The sequence below is a fragment of the Camellia sinensis genome, chromosome 10 (genome assembly GCF_055761805.1).
Source record: "Camellia sinensis isolate YWXY chromosome 10, ASM5576180v1, whole genome shotgun sequence".
Lineage (NCBI taxonomy): Eukaryota > Viridiplantae > Streptophyta > Magnoliopsida > Ericales > Theaceae > Camellia > Camellia sinensis.
In genome coordinates, this window is record NC_138970.1 from 130,531,073 (window position 1) to 130,544,853 (window position 13,781).

General features: G+C 35.4%; 1 protein-coding gene across 4 annotated transcripts in view; it reads left to right on the forward strand.

Moving 5' to 3' along the window:
* The first annotated feature begins 753 nt into the window (after positions 1 to 753).
* The window catches only part of LOC114273107 (uncharacterized), a 46,275-nt gene continuing 33,247 nt past the window's right edge, over positions 754 to 13,781 (forward strand). For 3 of the 4 annotated variants that reach the window (XR_014342610.1, XM_082892345.1, XM_082892344.1), the window contains exons 1-3: positions 787 to 1,127; positions 1,256 to 1,312; positions 12,562 to 12,715. Coding sequence is in view for 3 of the 4 variants with exons in the window: in XM_082892345.1 (XP_082748471.1) it covers positions 999 to 1,127; positions 1,256 to 1,312; positions 12,562 to 12,715 (340 nt within the window). In the remaining variant the exon portion in view is untranslated. Of the gene's footprint in view, positions 1,128 to 1,255; positions 1,313 to 12,561; positions 12,716 to 13,781 lie in introns of all 4 variants that reach the window. The other variant, XM_082892347.1, reaches the window with a different exon arrangement.

The following is a 13,781-nucleotide window of genomic DNA, read 5'->3' on the forward strand; positions in this document are numbered from 1 at the left end:
TTATTTAAATTATTTAAATATTTATGATTTAAATTTTTTGAATATTTATTTTGAAAAAAAATTATTTTCTTTGTAGTATTTTCAATTAAAAAATTGATTAATGTTATTTTCTGTTAATAATAATTTTTTTTAATTGAATTTAAAAAAGAGTTTGGTTATGAGTGTTGATCAGAATTTTCAATAGTGTGAAAGTAGTGTGTTTTGTTATGAGCTATAACAATTTGAATTAAGTTTTGAAAACTCTTTCCAAAATTCATAACCAAATAAATTTTCTTACTTCATATGTCAAATCAAACTTTCAAAACTCAATTCCACACTCAATTCAACACTTTATTCAAAAATCATAACCAAACAAAGTTTTTACACCCAAATCATAATTTCAAAACACACAAACTCAAAATACAACTCATATTCTCAAATCATAGTTAGAAAGTCTTACCAAACGGAGTCTTAATCTCCAACATTACTCTTGCACAAAATCAAACAATACCAAACAGACCCTAACAACATTAATCCACTATTGGCAATCATGGCTTTGGTTTGGGATATTTGATGGAAATTATTTTAAATTAAAAGTTGGTAATTAAAAAGTAAAAGTTAAAGCAGACATCACACACCTTTTAGAAAATAATTTTTTTTTCAATTTATTAAATCATTTCTACCTAATAAATTTTAAGTAAAAATTATATCAAATAATCTGACACAAGATCTCAAATTAAAATATGTTATATATTCTGCTTGTATGATCTCCGCATTTATGTCAATGAATTTATCATATTGGCAAACACGGCCTTAAAGCGCTGAGAGAGCAGCTCCGTTGACACTTGTCGCAGTACAAGTGGGAAACCGATTAACAGGCCGTAGCACAAAACCTAAGACACTCCTCACTCTCACTCTCACTCTCACTCTCTTACTCTAAAAATCAATACTACAAGCTTCAAAACAGACTCCCCCAAAATACAGAATTTGAGAGAGAGAGAGAGAGAGAGAGCATTTGAATGGAGAAAGGGAAAGGAGTGGTGATGATGGGTCGAAGATGGGCCGTTGATTTCACTGACAATTCTACCACTCCTTCCTCTCGCGACATCCCTGATCCCCCTGGTTTCTCTCGCACTTCTTCCGATCAGGTCTCCTCCCTCTCTCTCTCTCTCTCTCTCTATATATATATATATATATGTAAGAATGTTTTTGCATTTTGGGTTTAATTGGGTTTGTTGTTATTTGCTCATCTGATATGTTTTTGGGATTCTTGTAGGATGATTCAACACTAAGTCGCCAAAAGAAGGATGCTGAAGCTAATTGGAAATCTCAGGTAATTTCAATCTGCATTTTTTAGGGTTTTGATCTTTTTTTTCTCCTGTTTGTGGGCTATAATTAATTTTCTGTTTATGCTCAAATTTTGGAATCTTGTGGAAAAAAAACTCAAAAGTTGCAAATGCCTGGCTTTGAGGTGGCAAAAAATATGGATAATTTGATATGTTTTGGGGCATAAAACCTTAAGATTGTTAGGATATAAATGAACTCACTGTTTTGTTACTTCATAGTTTATGAGTCTAGTAGGTGGAATAATTAATCCTCTTGCTCATAGATTCACTTTCTACTGAATGCTGATTTATGTATGGCGTCATCGGATCTATATGAAAATAATGGAAATTGAGACATTACCTTTACCAGACATGTTACGAAAGCCTTTTTTCCACCTCCTTATGCGCACCCAATTTTCTATCACTTAATGCTGTTTTTTCCAAGTTAAATAAATGTAACTAATAACAATTTGTTTGCTATTCAACGTCTTGTATTTCGTCATGTTGTCCTCAGAAGGTGTGACAATTTAGAACAAAGAGTTGCAATAAACACTCGATTTTTTTTACAATTTTTTTACTTTTTAAGTGTATTTATGTTAGGTGTGTCTAAAAAGTAAAAAAATTGCTTAAAATATTAAAAAATTTCAGTAAAAACAAAAAAATACGGAAAATAAGAAAGTTGAATTTTCTTAAAAGTGTTTTTTGAAAAATGAAAACAAACAAGCTGATTGGAACTAGTGAATTATTGCCATTTTTCGGTAGCTTTGATGATTTGTGGGGTAACGTTGGGAGAATTCTGTTAGTTTAGATGGTGCAAGTTGTTGCCAGAAAGCAACTTCTGCTATATTGATGATAATCTTAGTGATTAGGCCTTTCATAGCCTTTTTCCGTACATGCAATGCTAATATTTGTTGGTTGCAGTGGAGAGCAACCTAAGAAGCATCGACATGGGCATGTAAATTTTTAAAAAATGTAGGAGACCACACGTTGGAGACACGTGCAAAACATAATTTTGGAAAATTTAGTTAAAAGCCCCTTGTAAGGGGTGTGTATTGCTTGAAGTCCAACATAAATTTTCTTTATCCATAAACTCCCACATTTTGTTTGATTGGGGCATGAAGGGGCATGAAGGACACGCATTGATTTTTGGGGCGCTTACCAATTAGTCATATTAACTAGATTGATTTACCTACAGGTCCTGACTTATAAATTTCTCATTGTAAATTTATTCATAAAAACAAGAGAGATTGATAAATTTATCAAATGATAAATGCATCAATAGGACTTAATGAGTAAATAAGTCTCAAAAGTAGGACCTATTAGTAATTTACTCTTGATTTTTATGGACATTTAATTAAGAAACAATAGAAACATTTTGTCTCCTTTGTCCACCCACAATCACAACAACCCAATTCAGTTCTAAAATTCCACAACTGCAATCTCTCTCTCTACTGTATATCTTTGTGTGGAGTAGTTGTTGGAGCTTTGGAATGGGAAGTTTTGAGAAGTAGGTGAAGGAGAGAGCGAAGGACCTCAAGAGCTTCTTTAGTAAGGGAGTCAAAATCGTTTGTGACTCTTGTAAGAAGGGCTAGCACAAGATCAAGCACCTCAGACACTGATCTCTCTCCAAGAAGGGATTATTTTTTGCGTAATACGAATATTTCATTCTAGGTTTTGATTGTGAATTCTTTGGGTCGTGACTATGTTTTTTTTTAACTTATTTTGTTTCTCTGCAGATGTCTTGTTCAAGAATGACAGTAAAGTTTTACTCTAATAGTGTGTTCTTGAGTTATTCTGGTAATGACAGTAAAATTTTATTGTGAATCAGAGTAACATTTTACTATGAAACATAATAAATTTTACTGTTTACGTCAATTTTGACGATATTTTTTTTATTATAAATAATTTCATAGTTAATCTGGATCTTGTTTGATAGATCTTAATGAGAGGATTCTAAAAATATTAATTTTATTAAAAATCGATATCTAAATCAAAAGTTATAGCATTTTAAAGTTTAAAATATTAAATTAGTCATTAGGATATTTTGGTAATAATGGTGTGTTGAACTTTTCAAGAAAATTTTTTTGTGCTTGTCCTTAATTCATAAATTTTTATTATGAGGGGACTTTAACTAAATTTTCCTATAATTTTATATATTTATTATGTCATTTTTTTAAATTTAATATATATATTTTTTATGTCAAATATTGAATTTTATCAAATTTATCAACCTTAGGGCATCTCCGACGGTTTACTAGAATTTTCATCAAATCTGAGTTAAAAAAAGATGAGTTACTCAATATGATATTAGCCACTCCAACGGTGGGTACTGTAGCTTTCATCAAAACACACTGGACGCTCGGAGGGACGATTGGCCGGTCAACCAGACAGGGAAAATGATTTTTCTCTCTTCATTTCTGTTTCCTCAATTCGTTTTCCATTTCTTTCTCTCTCCATTAAATCTTTTCCATTTTCTTTTTTGCCTCCAATAACTATTTCCTTCCAAAAACTGATATAAATAGATTAACCCATGTACCATATAAACTAAATGATTTACGTTATATCTGGAACTAGGGGTGCAACTCGGGCGGGCTCAACCCGAGCAACCCGAGCCCAGCCCGAGTTTTTTTAGGGCTTGGGCAACTATATCTTGTAATCTGGACGGGCTTGGGCAGATTTTTGATGTCCGAATTGCAATTTGGGCCGGGCTTGGGCAGAATCAATGGCCAACCCGAGCAACCCGAACCCGAATTCAATTTAATATATTATATAAATTATATAATATATAATATATATATAATTTAATAAATTATGTAATATATATAAATTAAGTAAAAGAGTTAGTCTTAATTTTTATTTATTTATTTATTTTTGGTTAGTCTTCTATTAAGTAAAAGAGCTAGTCTTAATTTTTATTTTTTATTTTTTTTTGGTTAGTTTTCTACCATTAGATTAGCATCTTTTATGTCTACCCTTAGATCTACCTACAGGTTTCTGAACTCGGGCAATTCGGGCAACCCGAGTTCAAAATACAAAGCTTGGGCCGGGCTTGGGCAACAATGTTCGGGTTCATGGTCGGGCTTGGGCAGTGCCAAATACAATTCGGGTCGGGCTTGGGCAGACCCCCAACCCGACCGAACCCGCCCGAGTTGCACCCCTATCTGGAACCAACCATAACTAAAAATCCGAGCATAATGACTAGCTGAAGTTCTTACATGTTCACTTCATTTTCATCCTCTTCTTCTTCCTCATCCTCTGATGATGAAAAAATTGTGAAACTTCTGGGTGTTTATGAGATAAATAATGCTAGTATGATACAGATTCTGATAGCAAGTGATCGATCAAAGAAAAGAGGTGGTTCTGTTGTAGGACATAAATACATACGTCGCGATAGATGGAGGGGTCATGAACGATTGTTTGCAAATTATTTTATGGCAAATCCAGTTTATTCACCTGCAACATTTCGAAGACGTTTTAGAATGTGTCGTTCTCCGTATCTGCGAATTTTAAATGCCATTGAAGCACACGATCCATATTTTGTTAAAAAAAAGATGCAACTCATATCCTCGGATTGTCTCCACTACAAAAGATGATTTGAGCAATAAGAATACTGTTGGCAGTAGATGCAGTAGATGATTATGTGCGAATTGGGGAATGCACGACAATTGAAAGTTTGCAACACTTTTGCAATTCAATAATTGAAATCTTTGGACTCAAATACCTTAGATCTCGAACAACAACTGATATTGTTAGATTACTTGCTATTGAGGAGGTTCGTGGGTTTCTGGTCTGTTGGGAAGTTTACATTGCATGCATTGGGAGTGGAAAAATTGTCCAACGGCATGGCAAGGTCAATACGTAGGCCATCAGAAAAAGTCAACTATCATTCTTGAAGTAGCCGCTTCTTATGACTTGTGGATTTGGCATGCATTTTTTGGAATGCCTGGATCATACAATGACTTGAATGTGTTGGATCGGTCGCCTTTATTTTCTAATCTTGCCCAAGGTAGAGCTCCATCTGTCTATTACACTATTAATGGACACACTTGTAATATGAGTTATTACCTTGCTGATAGTATATACCTTCAATGGGCAACACTGGTTCAAACAATCTCTTCTCCCCAAGGAGCAAAGAAGCAACATTTTGCAATAATGCAACAGTCAACAAGGATGTAGAGCGGGCATTCGGGAGTGCTTCAACCCCGATTTGCAATTGTAGGTGGTGCCATACATTTTTGGAATCCCAAAATGCTTGGTAACATAATGAAGAGTTGCGTTATAGTGCACAATATGTTTGTCGAATATGAGAGAGATGAGCATCTTGATTTTGATTATGAAATTTCATCAACCAACTCACCAGTACTACTTTCGTGTAGTAGTTGACTTCTAATCATTTATATCCCGTCATTTAGGTATTAGAGATAAGAATGTATATCATGCCTTCCGCAATGATTTAATAGAACATATGTGGCCCATTCATGGTGAAAACTAACTTCACCACGTGGATGAGAACATGAACTTTTGGTTGGGTTTTTCGATTGGGAGGTGATTACGCAAGGAATGCTGTCCGTGTTTGTTGTTGCTCTTAAACTTCATTTACACACATCACCCTGTACATGTTCGTTTTTGCTAGTATTATTGGTCCGTGAACTTTGTCAATATCGAAAATAATGTGAATTTGTTAACAATGTACTAATGTGATAATTTACTGATGTTGTGTTCTGATATGACTTTGGACTACTGATATGGATGCCTATAACATATACCTTACTTTAGTGCATAACTAATTTTCTTGTTTTGTATCTACATTTATTAAATTACAAATGACTCATCATTCTTAGGCCATCTCAAACGGTTCACTAGAATCATCACCAAATTTGAATTTGGTGAAAAAGAACACCTTTTTTTTTTTTTTTTTGTCTCCAATGGTTTTATCAAAGCAATATAAAATTGAAAATAGCCCAAAATTTTCACCAAACTGAGGAGCTGGGGTAGATTTCACCAGTTTACTGTGCGGGTATGTTGGGAGTGGGGCCCATCGGATGACTGGCCGGTTGTCCCCCGGTCGTCCGGATTACAGAGAAAATGAAGAGCAGCAGCCATGGTTTGGACTGCAAACTAGCTTGCAAAGTTGGTTGCTTTTTGTGGCACCAAGATGAAATTCCCTACCAACATTGATCTATGGATAGCAAAAGCAAATGCATTGCATGTAGATTTAAATTTGCACCAAAACTAGCCATTAATTTAGCAGGTGCAACTCCAATAATATTATCGTTGGTTTTGTAGAGGATTTAACAAATGGCCTTTTGGTGTTTTTTGTATCAAACTTGAACAACATACATTGTGACATGAGGATAAGACCCATATGACAAAAACAAATGAATAACACATGTGAAAACAAGCAACCCACTAACTCCAAATCAGCTTTCATCAAGCATGCACCACGAAAGAAAATAGTCCAATATAAACATACATAGTATTACTAGATTCATAAAGAAAAATAATTAACAAAATTTAAAAAGTAGTACAACAAACAAAAAACTGAAAAAACAAAATGTAGTAGTACATTGTCAAAACAAACAAAAATCACATAAATTTGTGGTACATCCAATTTCTCATCCAAACACATCAAAGGTCATTGTCAGGTGGTGGTGAAGGGAAGTAGTGATGGTAGATCTCACTGACGCGATGCTCAATTTGATTCATGTGATTGCTTGCCACTTCATGACGTGTCCACACGAAACTCATCAAATTGTTGAATTAATGAGTTCTGAGCGGTGGCAAATGCAACGAACTGATTACCCAACGCATTGAACTGATTAGTTATTTGTTGTTTCCATTGAACGTGCTGATTGTGTTGTTCTTGTTTCATAGCCAAAAAATCAGTCTAATATTGAGGTTGTTCAGTTGCTGGCATGGCATTGTCATGGAGGTCTTCGGGAGCATCATCTGTTGGTGCATTTGCATTCAGACTTTGCAACAAATTTCCAGCGCCACCAGCTCGGGTCAGTGTGTACTCCAAAATTGCCGAAGAGATTTTAGTCTCTGCTTCACCTACAAGTCGGATTTTAAAAGCTTTGAAGATTTTAGTCAGTAGAGCTCCAAAACTAGTGACTGGCCAGTGATACGACCAAGATTTGTAACCACCATTTCTTTCATTAGCATATAGCATAAATCCAATTTCTGGCCAACTTCAAAACAATATAGCAAATAAGCATTAAAATTTGAAACAGCGTCAAAATGTCCTCTTTTGGGAGTGACATTTTCTACTATAAATCGATGGAGAATACGAAGGTGGGGTTTCAAATGTTTTGCTTGTAAATTATTGCCGGTAAATCTCCTTTCACAAATAGTAGTATATACTTCACTTTTGTTGCCGACTATATCAAGTAGGTCAGACTCATTGTGAAAATAGATATGCATATCCCTTTGCTCAACTCCAATAATTTGTGCCAAAGTGGGGATATCAAATTCAATAACCTTACTTTTCACATAAGATACAATACTAAAGTCTTCATCTTCTTCATCAGTAGTTTTCAAATAAACATAAAATAAAGACACAAGATGAGGATATACCTTCTGTGATAAATTGATTAAATTTAGGCACCCCATAGCTTCGACTTTGCTAACCAACAGATGATCATATTGAGCAAGAAGATTTACCCTTCTCTCGGTGACAATAGGTCGGCTGCAGAAAATTTGAAAGGCTTGTTCATGATTGTAAGTGAGAAAATCAGTAGTAGGATAAGCTGAACTTTGAGGCTATTGTTGCTCGTGTTGGCATTGTGGAAGATTGGAGGTTTCATCATGTTTTGGTCTTGCTTTTTTGGTTCTAGGCATGAAGTCAATATATGTTGAATTTGATTAGGAATGTGTTAAATGTGAATGGTGGATTTTAGAGGTGCTGAAATTGAATGTGAGGTGACCAAATGGTGTGAAAAGATAGTGCAACACAAAACAGGAAGTGCAACAGAAAAGGAAGTGCACAGAAAAATAAAGTTCACAAAATAGGGTCGGTCGACCCACTGGTTGACCCCCCGATTGACCGGTTTTGGTGCAGAATTTGCTTTCAGTTTCTGCTGCTTCTTTGAATGATACACATTTCTTTCAACAAAAAATGACATGCATTTATGCAAGGCATTGTGTCTATATAGAGTGCATTGCCAATAGCTTTAAACAAGATAGGTGGTGGAGGGAAGTAATGAGGTGGGTCAATTTCTTAAATGAAGTAGTTGGAAGGTTGTGTGTGTTTCATGAGGTATTCATGAAACCGAACAAACAAGTCTGCATTTTGATATGATGGTGAAGTAGTTGGATGGTTGTGTATATTGAATTTTCAAATGTTGGGTATATATATAATTTATTTGTAATATATAATTCATTTGTCTATCATTTTTGTTATTCATTTGTGAAGTCTGAGGCATTCATTTGTAATTAATTTGTAATTTATTAAATTGTGGGTTTCCGAGTATGTTGGGAAGTTTAGATTGCATGCATTGGGAGTGAGAAATTTGTCCAACGGCATGGGAAGGTCAATACGTAGGCCATCAGAAAAAGCCAACCATCATTCTTGAAGCAGTAGTTTCTTATGACTTGTGGATTTGGCATGCATTTTTTGGAATGTCTGGATCACACAATGACTTGAATGTGTTGGATCGGTCGCCTTATTTTCTGATCTTGCCCAAGGTAAAACTCCACCTATCCATTACACTATTAATGGACACACTTATAATATGGGTTATTACCTTCCTCATGGTATATACACTCAATGGGCAACACTGGTTCAGACAATCTCTTCTCCCCAAGGAGCAAAGAAGCAACATTTTGCAATGATGCAAGAGTCAGCAAGGAAGGACGTAGAGCGGGCATTCGGATTGTTCCAATCCCGATTTGCAATTGTAGGTGGTGCCGTACGTTTTTGGGATCCCAAAATACTTGGTAACATAATGAAGAGTTGCGTTATATTGCACAATATGATTATTGAAGATGAGAGGGATGAGCATCTTGATTTCGTGTAGCAGTAACAATGACTTCCAATTATTTATGTCCCGTCATTTAGGTATTAGAGATAAGAATGCATATCATGCCTTTCACAATGATTTAATAGAACATATGTGGCATCTTCATGGTGAAAACTAACTTCACCATGTGGACGAGAACATGAACTTTTGGATGGCTTTTTCGATTGGGAGGTGATTACGCAAGGAAGGTTGTCAGTGTTTGCTGTTGCTCTTAAACTTTATTTACACCTCATGAAACACACACAACCATCCAACTACATCATTTAAGAAATTAGCCCACCTCATTACTTCCCTCCACCACCTACCCTGTTTAAAGCTATTGACAATGCACTCTATATTAGACACAATGCCTTGCATAAATGTATGTCATTTTTTATTGAAGGATGTGTGTATCGAAGCAGCAGAAACTGAAAGCAAATTCTGCACCAAAGCCGGTCAATCGAGGGGTCAACATGTGGGTCGACCGGCCCTATTTTGTGAACTTCATTTTTCTGTGCACTTCCTTTTCTGTTGCACTTCCTGTTTTGTGTTGCACTATCTTTTCACACCATTTGGTCACCTTACATTCAATTTCAGCACCTCTAAAATTCACCATTCATATTTTAACACTTTTCCAATCAAATTCAACATATATTGATTTCATGCCTAGAACCAAAAAAGTAAGACCAAAAAATGGTGAAACCTCCAACCTTCCACAATGCCAACAAGAGCAACAATAGCCTCAAAGTTCAGCTTATCCTATTACTGATTTTCTCACTTACAATCATGAACAAGCCTTTCAAATTTTCTGCAGCCGACCTATTGTCACCGGGAGAAGGGTAAATCTTCTTGCATAATATGATCATCCGTTGGTTAGCAAAGTCGAGGCTATGGGGTGCCTAATTAATTTATCACAAAAGGTGTATCCTCGTCTTGTGTCTTTATTTTATGTTCACTTGAAAACTACTGATGAAGAAGATAGAGACTTTAGTATTGTATCTTATGTGAAAAGTAAGGTTATTGAATTTGATATTCCCACTTTGGCACAAATTGTTGGAGTTGAGCAAGGGGATATGCATATCTATTTTCACAGTGAGTCTGACCTACTTGATATTGTCGGCAACATAAGTGAAGTATATACTACTATTTGTGAGAGGAGATTTACCGGCAATAATTTACAAGCAAAACATTTGAAACCCCACCTTCGTATTCTCCATTGATTTATAGTAGAAAATGTCACTCCTAAAAGGGGACATTTTGATACTGTTCCAAATTTTAATGCTTATTTGCTATATTGTTTTGGAGTTGGCCAAAAATTGGATTTATGCTATATGCTAATGAAAGAAATGGTGGTTACAAATCTTGGTCGTATCATTGGCCGGTCACTAGTTTTTGGAGCTCTGCTGACTAAAATTTTCAAAGCTTTTAAGATTCGACTTGTAGGTGAAGCAGAGATTAAAATCTCTTCGGCGATTTTGGAGTACACACTGACTCGAGCTGGTGGCGCTGAAAATTTGTTGCAAAATCTGAATGCAAATGCACCAACAGATGATGCTCCCGAAGACTTCTATGACAATGCCATGCCAGCAACTGAACAACCTCAGTACTGGACTTATTTTTTTGCTATGGAACAAGAACAACACAATCAGTGCGTTCAATGGGAACAACAAATGGCTAATCAGTTCAATGTATTGGGTAATCAGTTCGATGCATTTGCCACCACTTAGAACTCATTAATTCAACAATTTGATGAGTTTCGTGTGGATACATCATGAAGTAGCAAGCAATCGCATGGATCAAATTGAGCATAGCATCAGTGAGATCTAACATCACTACTTCCCTTCACCACCACCTGACAATGATCTTTGATGTGTTTGGATGAGAGATTGGATGTATCACAAATTTATGTGGTTTTTGTTTGTTTTGACGATGTACTACTACATTCTTTTTTTTCAGTTTTCTGTTTGTTGTACTACTTTTAAATTTTGTTAATTATTTTTCTTTATGAATGTAGTAGTACTTTGTATGTTTATATTGGACTATTTTCTTTCGTGGTGCATGCTTGATGAAGTTGATTTGGAGTTAGTGGGTTGCTTGTTTTCATATGTGTTGTTCATTTTTTTTTGTCATATGGGCGTAATCCTTATGTCACAATGTATGTTGTTCAGGTTTGATACAAAAAACACCAAAAGGCCATTTGTTAAATCCTCTGCAAAACCAACAGTAACATTATTGGAGTTGCACCTGCTAAATTAATGGCTAAATACAAATTTAAATCTACATGCAATGCATTTGCCTCTACTATCCATGGATCAACGTTGGTAGGGAATTTGGTCTTGGTGCCACAAAAAGCAACCGACTTTGCAAGCCAGTTTGCAATCCAAACCATGGCTGCTGCTCTTCATTTTCTCTGTAATCCGGATGACCGGGGGGACAACCGGCCGGTCGTCCGGTGGGCCCCATTCCCAACATACCCGCATAGTAAACTGGTGAAATTTGCCCCAGCTCCTCAGTTTGGTGAAAATTTTGTGCCGTTCTCAATTTGATATCGTTTTGATAAAACCGTTGGAGACAAAAGGTGTCATTTTTCACCAAATTCAAATTTGGTGATGATTCTGGTGATCCGTTGGAGATGGCCTTAGATATGCTATTTTTGTTTAAAAAAAAAATTTTAAATTAAAAATAAATAAATTAAATTAAAAAAAAATGGTCTTTAACGTATCCCCCACTTGTCCCATAGGTCCCAGCTTGTTCGACACATGTTCGTGTCGAACACTCGCACGTGACCTCTGGAGAGGTGTCTGTGATAGAGAGCAAGTAAGATTGAAGCTGCACTAATATACTCCCTTCGTACCATTTTTTTTGTCCACTTTCTATTTTGGGTATTGAAATTTTTTAGGTTTCCAAAATTACCTATTATACACAAGTACAAACACATTTTAAAATTCAAAATTAAAGGGTATTTTGGTAAAATTATTTTAAATTTTGAATTGATATGTAATGATTTCTTGTCTCCTTAATAAGTTGGATTTCCCAAAATGGACAAATAAATTGGGACGGAGGAAGTAGCTGATTAACAGATAACATGTTTTGTCTGATTGCACTCTGTCGTTTTGTTAGGTTCTCTAACCTACTTCTATATGAAATATTTTTCTTTGAAATTATAATTATCATTTGTTTGGTACCATAATTGCTAATTTGCTACTGACAGCTGTGTATTCGTAATATTAACTCAATACTGATTTCTATTTGAGCAGAAAGCATGGGAAGTGGCGCAGTCCCCTTTCAAGAATTTGCTTATGATGGGTTTCATGATGTGGATGGCTGGAAATACAGTGCATTTGTTCAGCATTGGTATTACATTTTCAGCTCTTTGGCAACCCATAAGTGCTCTTCAAGGAGTTGGGAAAGGTAAGGCACAAGATATTGTTTTTATTTTTATTTTTTAACTTTCATAGTTCTTCCAACTTTTTTTTGTTTTTTACATTGCAGACGTGTTTTCATAACCTGGGGAATTTTTTCCGTGGTGGCATGTATGTGTGTGTGTGTTTTTGGGTGAGGTGGGTTTGTATGAGAAAATTTCTTTATGTTTTTATTCCTTTATCGGCTTCACTCATTCCAATCATCCTGATTCTTCTTAGCTGGGACCTTAGGTCAACTTCACTTTTGTGTCTCTTCTCTTGTAAAATAATGTGTGACTCTTAGTTGTGGTTGTTATTAGTCAGGATAATGTGATACTATACTATTAATGAAAAAATTGAGTTATGGGAAACTAGTGAGGTGGGTGCTAGTTCTGTGTTATGTAGTCATATGAAGAGATGTGTGGTTTAAGAACTTTATCATGCACCTGAATCCAGTGTTGCCATGGTCCGGGAAACTAAATTGGAGTTTGTTGATAAGAAGGTTTGTTGGAGGGTTTGTGAAAATTATTGGGGGCAATTGCTAAAATTATTTTGAGGAATGGTGTTTTCTCCCCACATTGGATTGTCTGGTGGGATTATGGAAAATTTGGGATGAGAGGGTGTTGAACAACTGTGTTACATGGACTCGCCATTTTAGAGCAAGTACCCATGTTGACACCTCTTTTCACATAGATATGGGTGTGTTAATTTGTGACAAACTTTTTCTTTCTTGATCGGAAAATGTAAATCCAAACAAATAAACCGAACACAAGAAATTGTCACCACTCCAGGTTTTTTTTGTTGCATAAGATGAAGAAAAAAAATACATTTCTCAAGAGCAACAAAGGGAATGATATCTAGGAAAGGTTCACGGGGAAGACAAAGCAAGTTCAATGATGGAGGTTTAATGCCAAATTGAGGAAGATAAAGTAGTAATTTCCATTTTTTTGAACAACAGTCATCGCAATTTTGCAGAGAGATGGATGTACAGCTATCCCCCTAGCATTTATCCGTTATTGTTATTATTATTATTATTATTTTATTATTTTATTTTTTTTATTTTTTTGTCTTGAGAT